Below are 14,970 nucleotides of genomic sequence, written 5' to 3'. Positions count from 1 at the left end.
CCTAACTTAAACTAAGCAAACCTAACCTAAGCCAAGCTAACCTAACCCGTTCAATGAAGTCAGTAGTCAGCCCGTTCGAAGACATAACCTATCAAAAAACGGAGAACTGGTTCCCGCAGATTCGCGATTCGCTCTGTCTAATTATTGCTGTAGTATTCAGCAAGAGGTAGAAGTATTGAGACCAAACCGTAAGTATTTTACCCTCATAGTTACAAAAAATATGCTTTAATTAAATGTCAACAATAAGTTTTAATTCAAGTTTCTATTCAGAAAATACATTAGTTACAATCTCTTACCGTATTAAATTCAATTAACGTTAAGAAAATGGATGAAAAAGAAAGTAAATCGTATAGAACTATTGACATCTAGATTGATCGTGTATCTTTTCGATTGATACGCAATGTATGGACAATGACTTTAAAAACTTTTCAAATTCGTTAGGACATAATAGAGGTACTGAGAATGAGCCGTTACGTCGATCTTGCTAAAGTTACAACAAATTATGCAAATCGCATGAATCGTCTGAGCAACAAAATATTTGGAGAAGTGGTCCGAACTACAAATGCACCGTCAATGAAGGTCGTTAAGTTGTTCAGTGCAAAGCCTATGAATAAACGGCAAGAGGTCGTCGATTGGTATCCAAGGCATCCCGAAATTGGAAAATTAATGATGAGACTTCGCGAGTATGGTCTATTCAGAGATGAACACGAGGACTTTAAAGATGAGATGAAACGTTTGAGAGTTCTACGTGGCAAAGGCAAGCCTGAGAAGGGAGAGAGCAAGAAAATAACATTGTAAGAGTGGATAATTACTCTACTTGTATGGTCTGGAAATATTTTGAAATCTAATAGTAGCATAAAGTTTTTATAAACTGTCTGTGGAAAAAGATAATGGTAAGATGTTGTCAACATTTTGATGCCGTGGATACATAATTATTTTCACCGGTAAAACATTGTTAAATAATCAAAAAATAAAATAGACTACAGCCACAAGATAAAGTGTTGTACAAAACCATCTTGATTGGAAATGCAACGTATGCGATCGCCCGAACAAGTAATCTTCATCTAATGGCATCATAAAGTCTAAATCATACAATTCATCGTCTGTGCTTATTGTTGTGGATTTTCGTATCTCTTTGTCATGATTTTTTTCAATATTTTTATCTCCTGAATGACTAGACTTGATTTGCACTGCTGGAAATTCAGCCACAGTATCCACCATTCTATCGGCAGTTTCTCTACTTTGGCCAACTTCTTGGTACTGCTTAAAATTATCTTCGTCCCTTCGTCTCAGGATATCAAAGGGTATTCCATACTTTGAGTTAAGTCTGCTATAGTTGGTATATACTGCGTTTTCTAGTCTGGGAGGAATAACTGGAATTTTTGACAAACTGGAACCTTGTTCATGAATCTCTTTTTCGACGATTTCTGTCCATAGTGGCTTCCAAAGTCTATCAATGGGTTTCTGATCGATGTTCAATCTAAACCTCGACAAGTTTGAATAATTCCAAATGTTAGTGCCAGCCGTCATACTCCCCGGATGTTGATCATGTCTACAGGTATTTTTTTTGGGTTTACCATCACTATTTCGTTCCTCCATTACTTTATCGTTTAATATTAAATCATTGATCCATGATCTGGAATGTGAAAATGTTTTCCATGGCACACTACACTGTGTCAAATTTATGGTACTCTCATTTTACCTGAATACACTAAGTCCTAGATAAGTAGGGATCCCAGTGCAGTCCAATGAGAAATTGGACCAAGAGGCAATTCCTAATAAAGTCATCTGCTCATATTGATCTTCGCAGACAACTGGGGATCCAGGATTTCCTGCACATGCTTTGATTCCATCTTCTGCGTCCACAATGGCGCAGAAGACATTGTTATAGCTGGTATTCCCCTTGAGCATGTACATACATACTTCCCAAGAATTAAGAAGCACGTGACTGTACTGGATCGGCTTTGCTAAAACTTTTGTCGATGGAGCGACATAGCTTTGCCATCCAAATATGAAACATGTCTTATAGTAATCATCTAGTCGAATTGGGGACACATCTAGAAGTTTGACGTTGTCGTCGCACATATCAAATGGTTGTATTAATTTTAACAGAGCAATATTATGCTCCTTGTCATGTGTCGTTGAGTAAGCTTGGTATTCTGGGAATATGTACGTCGCTTTTACTCCGATCGTTTGTCCTGACTGTGTGCCATTCAGCCCTGTGGCATATAGGGTGATGGACTGTAATTGAATAGAGAAGTCTGAGTATACACTCATTTGTAATCGTTTGCATGAACTTTGGGCATTATAAAGTGTTAGCAAATATATCTGAGAAAGGATTCTATAGTTCCAAAGTTCAAATTAATAAACAGTACAAACGTACGTAATACGTACATTTCGGTTGTACTGAACGCATTGCGCAGCTGTAAGAACCCAGTCAGGAGAAACCAGTATTCCACCGCAAGGAATAATTGTTTGAAATTGAATTAGCCAGGGGAATTGGCTACTCTTGGCTCTGGCTGCCCATAAAGAAACTTCCAAAGATTGTTTTCCCCAATTTAATAATATGACAAATAATACTATCAACTTTGACATATTTATTTTGGTAAAAAAAAAGACTACTCTTGACGTTGATTTGTTATATTTTATGCTGGTAATGCTGAACTGAGTTATTTAATGCACATACACATGAGTAACTTATTACATGATAGGAAAAAATCATTTGCACAAGATCCAGAGGAAAAAAAATAATCACGGTAATTAGCTATAAAAACTGATTTATTATAAAATGAGTCACAATAATTTTGTTTAATTATGGCATAAATGAAATCGATATAATAAATTTGCACTATTGAAAATTATAACTTTTCTTTACACATCTCTAAAATAGATACTTTATAATAACGCAGGTAAAGCTAGTAACGTTACCGTTACGAATAATTATATGAAAAGTTACCATCTTAGAGCTTCAGAACAACTCTGAAGGGGTTGAATTTGCAAATATGAGTTTCTTAATGCTCCATTGGGTCGCTGAATTTCACACAACAGTAAAGTTACAAAATAACGAGTCTTCTTGAAAATGCATCGTTATATTTAGATCAACTTCAACCTCGTTTAAAATGGATGTATAATTACTGGTACAAGATTTTCTTTAGAGAACGTTTTGGTAAGAATATTTTTATTTACAACTATTTATGCGCAAGTATTCTTATAATTCTTCTTTCTCATTCTTTGGTCTGTTTTCATTTTCTTTATTGTTTTTACGAGAATTCTTCTTATTTTTCTTTTGTTCGATTTTAGGTCGTCCAGTTTCACCCTTTTCCTTTAAGCAAGTGTCATCTTGTCCTTTCAATGCCCGATCGGAACACAGATATCTATATAAAAACAATATCACATTATTAAATATGTATTAACAATACAATAAGATAATATTCATTACTACCTATATTAATAAATAGATCTTAGGTTATAGGATAACAGTTTTCCACATTTAGATGTCATAATTGGCTTGTTTCAGGCAATGCATGTACAACTGTGAATTGCAAATCAGTTTTTAACTAAATTCATTCCCTTTTAATGTAGTCGGAAGTGTATATTTACCGGCTCAATGGAATAATTCCTTGATGTTCAAAATACCATTCTTCAATGTCACCTTCATGATTTTCCAGCAGAGACTCACACTGAGTTTTTAGCGTAGTTATCTCTACTGATGGCTTGTCCCAAAGTTCATATGGTATACCCAAGTCGACCTTCACACCCTTGTCCCTATTATGTAAATAATGATTAATATAATTTTTAAAAAAGACTGATAGTTTAACACGTTACGACCTAATATCACCTTAAAATTTCCATTTGCAATCATATTTCAAAGTTAGTATTCAGTCCAGCTTAGTGAATGTAAAAAATTTCTTGTTTGCATATCTTATATGAAGCTGGAACTCGCAGACATTTGTTTATTTGAAGTACAATAAGTTTTCAATGAGGATTCAAATATTCCTAATCATTGATACTTGTGGTTTTAAAGTAAAGTGTTTCAGTTCTTCATTTCGAATTCTGTTTATCGAAGAATAATTTTACACAGTGATTAAGCTACATTTCCACATATTGCATTTTAAACTGTGATAAAATTAGATTATAATTCATGTCGTCTAGAATGAGTACCTTATCAGGTAGGTAGGAGTACATTATTAAAGAAATGTAAATCAATAGCGGTATCAGGCTGAAGTTAAGTGAAAACAGAAAGACTTGCCTCTCAAGTTGCAAATATTGCCGAATGTGAGACTTTTAGCTAAATAATTATTCAAAAGAGTAGTTGGCTTGTAAGATGACTGAGCACAACTTACAGCTTCATCACGTACAGTTGAAATTGACACTCACTTTGCAGAAATATGAATTTCATTTGTGGAAATCTGTTCAAATTATCGACAAAACTCGACTGTATGAAAAACAGTTTTTGTGTTTCTCATGAATGGCATCCAAGAAATAGGGAATCAGAAATGTTACAATACTTACTGACAAAATTTGGTAATGGCAACATTGGCTAAACAAAGTGAGTGTCAGATAATAAATAAAAGTAATAAAAGGAAAGTTTACTTTACACTAGACCATGCAGAGTTTTGAAGGTTTGACTCATTCCCTTGGAAAACCTGGTGCTGTCTTCCCTTTCCTTATGAATATTGTATTCGAGTATTCTTTCGCATATTCCCTCGAGAGATTCAACCAATCTCAGTTCTCTGAGAGAAAATGAATTCCAGTTTAGTAGATCACAAAAATACTGAAGTAAAACATAAAGAGCAAACCTACGATTTCTTGTATTCTTTCTTCTTCTTTGGAGCCACATCGTCTACCGAGTAACCTATTTCCAAAACATCTCGAGATTTTCCTGTTTCTTCCAACCGAGCCTCGAGCTCCGTGGCAAGAACTTTGCACACTACAAGAAAAATAGTAAAATGGATAAGTGAGAATATTTGAAGCAATCCAAGAAAGTTAATAAACGGTTTTCATCGTGTTATGAGGTTATATTGGTTTAGGTTAAGTTACAAACTTCCCAGTGATTATTATTCGATTTCGCCAAAGTGATATCAGTGTTTCGAATTCAATGTATTTACCTTCGCATTTATTAGCGTATTTTACACCTTCCTCTTCTTCTGGTCCTCCATAAACGGCGTGCAGTACACAGAGAATCACTACTATTGTCTTGTACATGGTTTTATTCACTTTGTAACAGCGCGTGTTGGACATAAAATGACGAGACGCGACTGAAATATCATTAGAAATTATTCAGTTTATCACATTTTCATGTAGCTTATTACTGAGTGAGTTGTTGATTTCGAAATGTTTAAAATGACCGGCGTACCCGTTTATCACACGGTTAGTCCAAATAGGCATGTCAACCACTGCCAGCATCGCATTGAACGCATTCATGTCAAGTGTTCAAACGATTTTTCCTTTAGAGCGGAAGCCATTCATTGGCCAATCTGGTGTTGACACAGTATTCTATATAATATGACAGACAAAACAATTGGGCCACGTTTCGACGAGGGATTGTAAATTCATTCATGGACCATTATCTCTACGAACGATCAGAGAATATGAGATAATCGCGCTCGATGTATTCCATAACATTAGTATTCATAATTATTTCAACAACTTTTCATTTGCTCTCTCGATCTTGAATTTTCGTAGGCATATAACCAAAACGCTGTTCTAGCTAGTCGAGAGTGAAGTATCTACGTTGGGTAGAGAAGCAAAATTGTTTTTCGAAAAGTATTCGGATGGAAAAAAATTCAGAGTAACTGTAATACATCACGGATGCGCTAATTTTGAACGAGATGAAATGGATGCTTCGTATATGAGATAGTATTTAACGCTGCGTAGTGATTTAAAGACCTAAAAAGGTGATAGGAAGAGAAAGAACGAAGCTTCTTAACACTTCGAGTGTATTTTAACACACATTTGAAAGATACGAGCAAAATTTTTCATCATCCAACTGTCGCAGAACGGCAGCGTTATCGGCTGACCCGTTAAGTAAAGGATATATCTTCAGTCAACGGCTGACCATCGAAGGGCCTGGCCGCTTGAGTCTGGAATCGGCAGGACAGATAAGGTGTGTATTTCTTGTATGAAATGTGAACACTAGAATCATTATACATCATATCATATCATCATATATCATACATCATACATCGTACATCATACATCATACATCATACATCATACATCATCATACCTAGTATTACAGTTCGAAACCAAAGTTTGAATTTTCGGATGTTCGGAAAGTGACGTCACCAATCTAAAATCGGCTAGCCGAGTTCCTCAGTCTGGTAACAACCGCGCAGTAGAGCGGACGGTTGAGAGTCGCGCTCCGCAAACTTCGAGTACCGGGTTCTCAACCTCCCGGATCCCGCGTTTCGGGTCCGCTACGTATTTCGAGTACCGGGTTCTCAACCTCCCGGATCCCGCGCTTCGGCTCCGCTACGCGGTGAAACTCGACTTCCAGGATAAGCGCTCCGTGGTTCCTGGTTCATGTTTACAATAAATTATTTCAATTCGTTTTTCGCGCAAGCTGAAATTCAGTAGCTGTCAGTCCGCTAATAAAATTTCTCGACTTCCAGGGTAAGCGCTCCGTGGTTCCTGGTTCATGTTTACAATAAATTATTTCAATTCGTTTTTCGCGCAAGCTGAAATTCAGTAGCTGTCAGTCCGCTAATAAAATTTCTCGACTTCCAGGATAAGCGCTCCGTGGTTTCTGGTTCATGTTTACAATAAATTATTTCAATTCGTTTTTCGCGCAAGCTGAAATTCAGTAGCTGTCAGTCCGCTAATAAAATTTCTTGACTTCCAGGATAAGCGCTCCGTGGTTCCTGATTCATGTTTACAATAAATTATTTCGATTCGTTTTTCGCGCACGCCCAAATTCAGTAGCTGTCGGTGCGCTAATAAAATTTCTCGACTTCCAGGATAACCGCTCCGTGGTTCCTGGTTCATGTTTACAATAAATTATTTCAATTCGTTTTTCGCGCACGCTCATATTCAGTAGCTGTCGGTGCGCTAATAAAATTTCTCGACTTCCAGGATAAGCGCTCCGTGGTTCCTGGTTCATGTTTACAATAAATTATTTCAATTCGTTTTTCGCGCAAGCTGAAATTCAGTAGCTGTCAGTCCGCTAATAAAATTTCTCGACTTCCAGGATAAGCGCTCCGTGGTTCCTGGTTCATGTTTACAATAAATTATTTCAATTCGTTTTTCGCGCACGCCCAAATTCAGTAGCTGTCGGTGCGCTACTAAAATTTCTCGACTTCCAGGATAAGCGCTCCGTGGTTCCTGGTTCACGTTTACAATAAATTATTTCAATTCGTTTTTCGCGCAAGCTGAAATTCAGTAGCTGTCAGTCCGCTAATAAAATTTCTCGACTTCCAGGGTAAGCGCTCCGTGGTTCCTGGTTCATGTTTACAATAAATTATTTCAATTCGTTTTTCGCGCAAGCTGAAATTCAGTAGCTGTCAGTCCGCTAATAAAATTTCTCGACTTCCAGGATAAGCGCTCCGTGGTTTCTGGTTCATGTTTACAATAAATTATTTCAATTCGTTTTTCGCGCAAGCTGAAATTCAGTAGCTGTCAGTCCGCTAATAAAATTTCTTGACTTCCAGGATAAGCGCTCCGTGGTTCCTGATTCATGTTTACAATAAATTATTTCGATTCGTTTTTCGCGCACGCCCAAATTCAGTAGCTGTCGGTGCGCTAATAAAATTTCTCGACTTCCAGGATAACCGCTCCGTGGTTCCTGGTTCATGTTTACAATAAATTATTTCAATTCGTTTTTCGCGCACGCTCATATTCAGTAGCTGTCGGTGCGCTAATAAAATTTCTCGACTTCCAGGATAAGCGCTCCGTGGTTCCTGGTTCATGTTTACAATAAATTATTTCAATTCGTTTTTCGCGCAAGCTGAAATTCAGTAGCTGTCAGTCCGCTAATAAAATTTCTCGACTTCCAGGATAAGCGCTCCGTGGTTCCTGGTTCATGTTTACAATAAATTATTTCAATTCGTTTTTCGCGCACGCCCAAATTCAGTAGCTGTCGGTGCGCTACTAAAATTTCTCGACTTCCAGGATAAGCGCTCCGTGGTTCCTGGTTCACGTTTACAATAAATTATTTCAATTCGTTTTTCGCGCAAGCTGAAATTCAGTAGCTGTCAGTCCGCTAATAAAATTTCTCGACTTCCAGGATAAGCGCTCCGTGGTTTCTGGTTCATGTTTACAATAAATTATTTCAATTCGTTTTTCGCGCAAGCTGAAATTCAGTAGCTGTCAGTCCGCTAATAAAATTTCTTGACTTCCAGGATAAGCGCTCCGTGGTTCCTGATTCATGTTTACAATAAATTATTTCGATTCGTTTTTCGCGCACGCCCAAATTCAGTAGCTGTCGGTGCGCTAATAAAATTTCTCGACTTCCAGGATAACCGCTCCGTGGTTCCTGGTTCATGTTTACAATAAATTATTTCAATTCGTTTTTCGCGCACGCTCATATTCAGTAGCTGTCGGTGCGCTAATAAAATTTCTCGACTTCCAGGATAAGCGCTCCGTGGTTCCTGGTTCATGTTTACAATAAATTATTTCAATTCGTTTTTCGCGCAAGCTGAAATTCAGTAGCTGTCAGTCCGCTAATAAAATTTCTCGACTTCCAGGATAAGCGCTCCGTGGTTCCTGGTTCATGTTTACAATAAATTATTTCAATTCGTTTTTCGCGCACGCCCAAATTCAGTAGCTGTCGGTGCGCTAATAAAATTTCTATAACTTTACAATCTTCTCATAATCTTTTTGGTAAAATATGTCGTTAAAAAAATTATATCAAACCTTACACATTATCTTTGATTTGTTCTCATGCTGAAAATGTTTATTAGTATTCGAGGTATAACTCGAGGTGGTTGGCGGTGGTCGTTGGGGGAGGTTAGGGGTGGTTGCGGGTAATCAAGGTGATTCCGGAGGAGGGGGACGAGGATTTGTGCTCGGTGAGTTTAACGTTTTTATAATATTCGATGGCAATTGTAATTATATTTCATCTAATCTTTTTCAAACTTGTCATCTTTACAATAAATTATTTCAATTCATTCTTCGCGCAAGCACAAATTCAGTCGCTACAAATGCGGTAGTTAAATTTATTGTACTATCAATTAATTACTTAATTATATTAATTCTTACACAATATTTTTGATGTGTTCTTATACTGAAAATCTTTATTATTATGGCAGATATACCTGTGGTGGATATCGGTGGTTGTTGTAGGTGATTGGCGGTGGTTGAAGGTGTTCGGAGTTGGACGGGGAGGAGGACTGGGAGGACGAGGATTTGTGCTCGGTGAGTAAAACACTTTTATAATATTTGATAGCAATTGTAATTATATTTTATCTAAAATATTTCAAACTAGTCATGGTTACATAAGATTATTTCAATTCATTTTTCGCGCAAGCACATATTCAGTAGCTATGAATAAGCTTATACAATTTATTATATTATTAATTAATTAATTAATATTCTTATAATATTCAACGGCAATTGTAATCATATTTCATCTGAAATATCACAAACTTGTCACGTTTACAATAAATTATTTCAATACATTTCTCGTGCAAGCACATATTCAGTAGCTATGATTAATCTTATACAATTTATTCTATTATTAATTAATTAATTAATTATATTAATCCTTATACAATATTTTTGATGTGTTCTCATACTGAAAATATTCATTACTATTCCAGGTATAACCCGAGGTGGTTGGCGGTGGTTGGCGGTGGTTGGAGGTGGTCGGAGGTGGACGAGGAGGAGGACGAGGTGGACCAGGAGGAGGACGAGGAGGAGGCGGGGTGGGTCGTGGGAGAGGACCTCTCCTCTCCTCAGAGGAGGGGAGGGGGAGGGGCAGGGAAGTGGGAGAGGTGGGCGGGGAGGGGGAAGGGACGGGAAGGGAAGGGGTGGGGTCGGGAGGGTGGTGGCGCGGGGGGAGGGAGGGAGGGAGGGAGGGCGGGTGGGAGGGAGGGCGGGTGGGTGGGAGGGAGGGAGGGAGGGCGCAGCGGGGGGGGGGGGTGTACTGCTCTATTAACTCTAACGGGCTCGCATTGACATCCGTTCTCCACTCTCTCCCTCCCACCTGCCCTCCCTCCCTCCCTCCCGCCCATCCGCCCGCCCTCCCTCCCTCCCTCCCCCCGCCCCGCCGCCCTCGCCGCCCCACCCCTTCCCTTCCCGTCCCTTCCCCCTCCCCGCCCACCTCTCCCACTTCCCTGCCCCTCCCCCTCCCCTCCTCTGAGGAGAGGAGAGGTCCTCTCCCACGACCCACCCCGCCTCCTCCTCGTCCACCTCGTCCTCCTCCTCGTCCAGCTCGTCCTCCTCCTCGTCCACCTCCGACCATCTCGGGTGATACCTGGAATAGTAATGAATATTTTTAGTATAGGAACACATCAAAAATATTGTGTAAGGATTAATGTAATTAATCAATTAATTAATGATATAATAAATTGTACAAGATTATTCATAGCTACTGAATATGTGCTTGCACGAAAAATGAATTGAAATAATTTATTGTAAACGTGACAAGTTTGTAATATTTCAGATGAAATAGAATTACAATTGCCATCAAATATTATAAAAGTGTTTTACTCACCCAGCACAAATCCTCGCCCTCCTCGTCATCCTCCTCGTCCACCTCCGACCACCTTTAACCACCTTAGGTTATACCTTGAATAGTAATAAATATTTTCAGTATAAGAACACATTGAAAATTTTGTGTAAGGATTAATATAATTGAGTTATTGATTAAATAATTAATTAATAATATAATAAATTGTATAAGATTATTCATAGCTACTAAATATGTGCTTGCACGAAAATTGAATTGAAATAATTTATTGTGAACGTGACAAGTTTGTAATATTCCAGATGAAATATAATTACAATTGCCATTAAATATTATAGGAATATTAATCAATTAATTAATAATGTAATAAATTGTATGAGCTTATTCATAGCTACTGAATTTGTGCTTGCGCAAAAAATGAATTGAAATCATTCAATGTAAACATGAGAAGTTTGAAAAATTTCAGATAAAATATAATTACAATTGCCATGAAATATTATAAAAGTGTTTTACTCACCGAGCACAAATCCTCGTCCCCCTCCTCCTAAATCATCGAGATTACCCGCAACCACCCCTAACTACCTCCAACGAAAACCGCCAACTACCTCGAGTTATACCTCGAATACTAATAAGTATTTTCAGCGTGAGAACAAATCAAAAATAATGTGTAAGGTTTGATATAATTTTTTTAACGACATATTTTACCAGAAAGATTATGAGAAGATTGTAAAGTTATAGAAATTTTATTAGCGCACCGACAGCTACTGAATTTGGGCGTGCGCGAAAAACGAATTGAAATAATTTATTGTAAACATGAACCAGGAACCACAGAGCGGTTATCCTGGAAGTCGAGAAATTTTATTAGCGCACCGACAGCTACTGAATTTGGGCGTGCGCGAAAAACGAATTGAAATAATTTATTGTAAACATGAACCAGGAACCACGGAGCGCTTATCCTGGAAGTCGAGAAATTTTATTAGCGGACTGACAGCTACTGAATTTCAGCTTGCGCGAAAAACGAATTGAAATAATTTATTGTAAACGTGAACCAGGAACCACGGAGCGCTTATCCTGGAAGTCGAGAAATTTTATTAGTGGACTGACAGCTACTGAATTTCAGCTTGCGCGAAAAACGAATTGAAATAATTTATTGTAAACATGAACCAGGAACCACGGAGCGCTTATCTTGGAAGTCGAGAAATTTTATTAGCGCACCGACAGCTACTGAATTTGGGCGTGCGCGAAAAACGAATTGAAATAATTTATTGTAAACATGAACCAGGAACCACGGAGCGCTTATCCTGGAAGTCGAGAAATTTTATTAGCGGACTGACAGCTACTGAATTTCAGCTTGCGCGAAAAACGAATTGAAATAATTTATTGTAAACATGAACCAGGAACCACGGAGCGCTTATCCTGGAAGTCGAGTTTCACCGCGTAGCGGAGCCGAAGCGCGGGATCCGGGAGGTTGAGAACCCGGTACTCGAAATACGTAGCGGACCCGAAACGCGGGATCCGGGAGGTTGAGAACCCGGTACTCGAAGTTTGCGGAGCGCGACTCTCAACCGTCCGCTCTACTGCGCGGTTGTTACCAGACTGAGGAACTCGGCTAGCCGATTTTAGATTGGTGACGTCACTTTCCGAACATCCGAAAATTCAAACTTTGGTTTCGAACTGTAATACTAGGTATGATGATGTATGATGTATGATGTATGATGTATGATGTACGATGTATGATGTATGATATATGATGATATGATATGATGTATAATGATTCTAGTGTTCACATTTCATACAAGAAATACACACCTTATCTGTCCTGCCGATTCCAGACTCAAGCGGCCAGGCCCTTCGATGGTCAGCCGTTGACTGAAGATATATCCTTTACTTAACGGGTCAGCCGATAACGCTGCCGTTCTGCGACAGTTGGATGATGAAAAATTTTGCTCGTATCTTTCAAATGTGTGTTAAAATACACTCGAAGTGTTAAGAAGCTTCGTTCTTTCTCTTCTTATCACCTTTTTAGGTCTTTAAATCACTACGCAGCGTTAAATACTATCTCATATACGAAGCATCCATTTCATCTCGTTCAAAATTAGCGCATCCGTGATGTATTACAGTTACTCTGAATTTTTTTCCATCCGAATACTTTTCGAAAAACAATTTTGCTTCTCTACCCAACGTAGATACTTCACTCTCGACTAGCTAGAACAGCGTTTTGGTTATATGCCTACGAAAATTCAAGATCGTGAGAGCAAATGAAAAGTTGTTGAAATAATTATGAATACTAATGTTATGGAATACATCGAGCGCGCGTCGAATAGAATCCCATTTCGAAGTGAATAATTCTTCTCTTTTCATATAATAGCTAATCTAGTAATATAGGTAAATAGGATGGTTGGAGGTGTTCGGAAATGGTAGGACATTTCAAAAGTTAAGGCTGACACCCACTGCACCGCGGCGGACCGCGGCGCAGTTACCGTGAGATGCGCCCACTATAGTCGCGTGACCACCCGCCGATACTGTTTCTACGAAAAAGAGATATTTATCAATTATCTGATGACCACGATTTGTCTCAGTCGTCATGGGCACACAATAAATAATCATGCATATTTGCCACTACTTCTTGATTACTCATTATGGATGAAGAAGTGTTGAACACGAAATAAAATTACTAACAATTGTCCATCATAAATTCGATAAAAAGGAAAAAAGGATTAAAAATCAACCGACAATGCTCATCTTTCGCCAGAATTTTTGTTTCTACCTAAACTATTTCGGGTGTGGCTCGTTGGAAAATCGTACATTTTTTTATTTTGAAACACCCTATTATACATATAATATATGTATAGTGAAAATGAAATAAATTTTAGCTCAAAATATACTCTCTCATTTCTTATGCATAAAAATTAATACGCAAAATAAAAAACAGTCTTCATGAAATCAGCATCATACCCGAACAATGAGAAAAAAATAAATTTTTTACATAAAATAATCCGTTGATCATAACTTGTTGTTCTAAAACTCACATTTACTTAAATTTCTTTAAAAATGAAGTAATTACTTGCGTAACATTTATTTAATATCCGTAGGATTTATTTAAGATGTAAAAATGAATACATTTATTTTTCGCAAGAACAGCGGAGAGAATGAAAAGAATCCTTGTAAACCATAACCATTTACATCAAAGTAACGCAGGTTTCCCTATTTTTATACTTGGGATGAATTTCGGCATCGGTCGGGTGTTCACACTAGACGACGGCGATCTGCGGCGATGCGCGGCGATGCGCGGCGCACCGCCGAAATATTCCCAACCTGGAACTCGCGAAAAATTGCCGCGGTCCGCCGCCGTCTAGTGTGAACACCTATATGGATAACTGTATGAGCGAAAATTTCGCCGCCGTCCGCCGCCGTCCGCCACGGTCTAGTCCGCGTCAGCCTTTAGGTTCTCGTTTTTTGGCTGTAACTTTTGATCCGTTGATCTCAGCCGATTGGGACTGCGCCCAATCGATTTCTCTCGCAAAATTACGTCGGACTACTGCTAGAAAGAATTTATTCCAGCACTTTTCAAAATCGCGAAAATATTCCCCAAAAATACAAAGGGGTTAACCTTCCTTTTTTTTTGACCGAAAAATCTTCCGTCTCAGAATTGATTTGTATGACCCTTTTCCGACCAATTAGACCCCCAGGAACTCAGAAAACGCAGCCAAAACAGCGTGGGACCAACAGGAGAAAAATGGCGAGCGAAAAAGCACCAGCTGAAAAATGTCGAAAACACAGGTCCTCGTTTTTTGGCTGTAATTTTCGATCCGTTGATCGCAGCCTATTGGGACTGCGCCCAATCGATTTCTCTCACAAAATTACGTCGATCTATTGCCAGAAAGAATTTATTCCAGCACTTTTCAAAATCGCGAAAATTTTCGCCAAAAATACAAAGGGGTTAACCTTCCATTTTCTTTGACCGAAAAATCTTCCGTCACAGAATTGATGTGTATGACCATTTTCCGACCAATTGGACCCCCAGGAACTCAGAAGACGCAGCCAAAACAGCGTGGGACCAACAGGAGAGAAATGGCGAGCGAAAAAGCACCAGCTGAACAATGTCGAAAACTCAGGTTCTCGTTTTTTGGCTGTAACTTCTGATCTGTCGATCGCAGCCTATTGGGACTGCGCCCAATCGATTTCTCTCGTAAAATCACGTCGGACTAGTGCCAGAAAGAATTTATTCCAGCACTTTTCGAAATCGCGAAAATTTTCGCCAAAAATACAAAGGGGTTAGTTTTACTTTTTCTTTATTTCCGAAGCTGAAATTTTTTGGTCTCGGATTCGATTTGAATGACCCT

At 38.6% G+C, this 14,970-nt stretch overlaps 2 protein-coding genes across 3 annotated transcripts; one reads left to right on the top strand and one right to left on the bottom strand.

The window, feature by feature from the left end:
* Positions 1–34: 34 nt before the first annotated feature.
* On the top strand, positions 35–998 carry LOC124183576 (28S ribosomal protein S33, mitochondrial). The gene is made up of 2 exons (XM_046572224.1): positions 35–188; positions 442–998. The coding sequence occupies exon 2, from the start codon at positions 463–465 to the stop codon at positions 796–798; it is 336 nt and encodes a 111-aa protein (XP_046428180.1). The 5' UTR covers positions 35–188; positions 442–462; the 3' UTR covers positions 799–998.
* Positions 999–2,760: 1,762 nt separating this feature from the next.
* On the bottom strand, positions 2,761–5,613 carry LOC124183575 (protein canopy 4). 2 transcript variants are annotated; one of them, XM_046572223.1, is made up of 6 exons: positions 5,357–5,613; positions 5,109–5,258; positions 4,804–4,930; positions 4,599–4,733; positions 3,601–3,765; positions 2,761–3,374 (listed from the first exon to the last, which is right to left on the bottom strand). In XM_046572223.1, exons 2-6 carry the CDS (start codon positions 5,239–5,241, stop codon positions 3,209–3,211), a joined length of 726 nt encoding a protein of 241 aa, XP_046428179.1. In that variant the 5' UTR covers positions 5,242–5,258; positions 5,357–5,613; the 3' UTR covers positions 2,761–3,208. The 2 variants fall into 2 exon arrangements, with proteins under 2 accessions (XP_046428179.1, XP_046428178.1); XM_046572222.1 differs by having other exon boundaries at positions 5,109–5,613.
* Between the last annotated feature and the right edge of the window lie 9,357 nt (positions 5,614–14,970).

Source organism: Neodiprion fabricii, chromosome 5 (assembly GCF_021155785.1).
Source record: "Neodiprion fabricii isolate iyNeoFabr1 chromosome 5, iyNeoFabr1.1, whole genome shotgun sequence".
Taxonomy (NCBI): Eukaryota; Metazoa; Arthropoda; class Insecta; order Hymenoptera; family Diprionidae; genus Neodiprion; species Neodiprion fabricii.
This window is presented reverse-complemented; position numbering and strand designations above follow the sequence as displayed.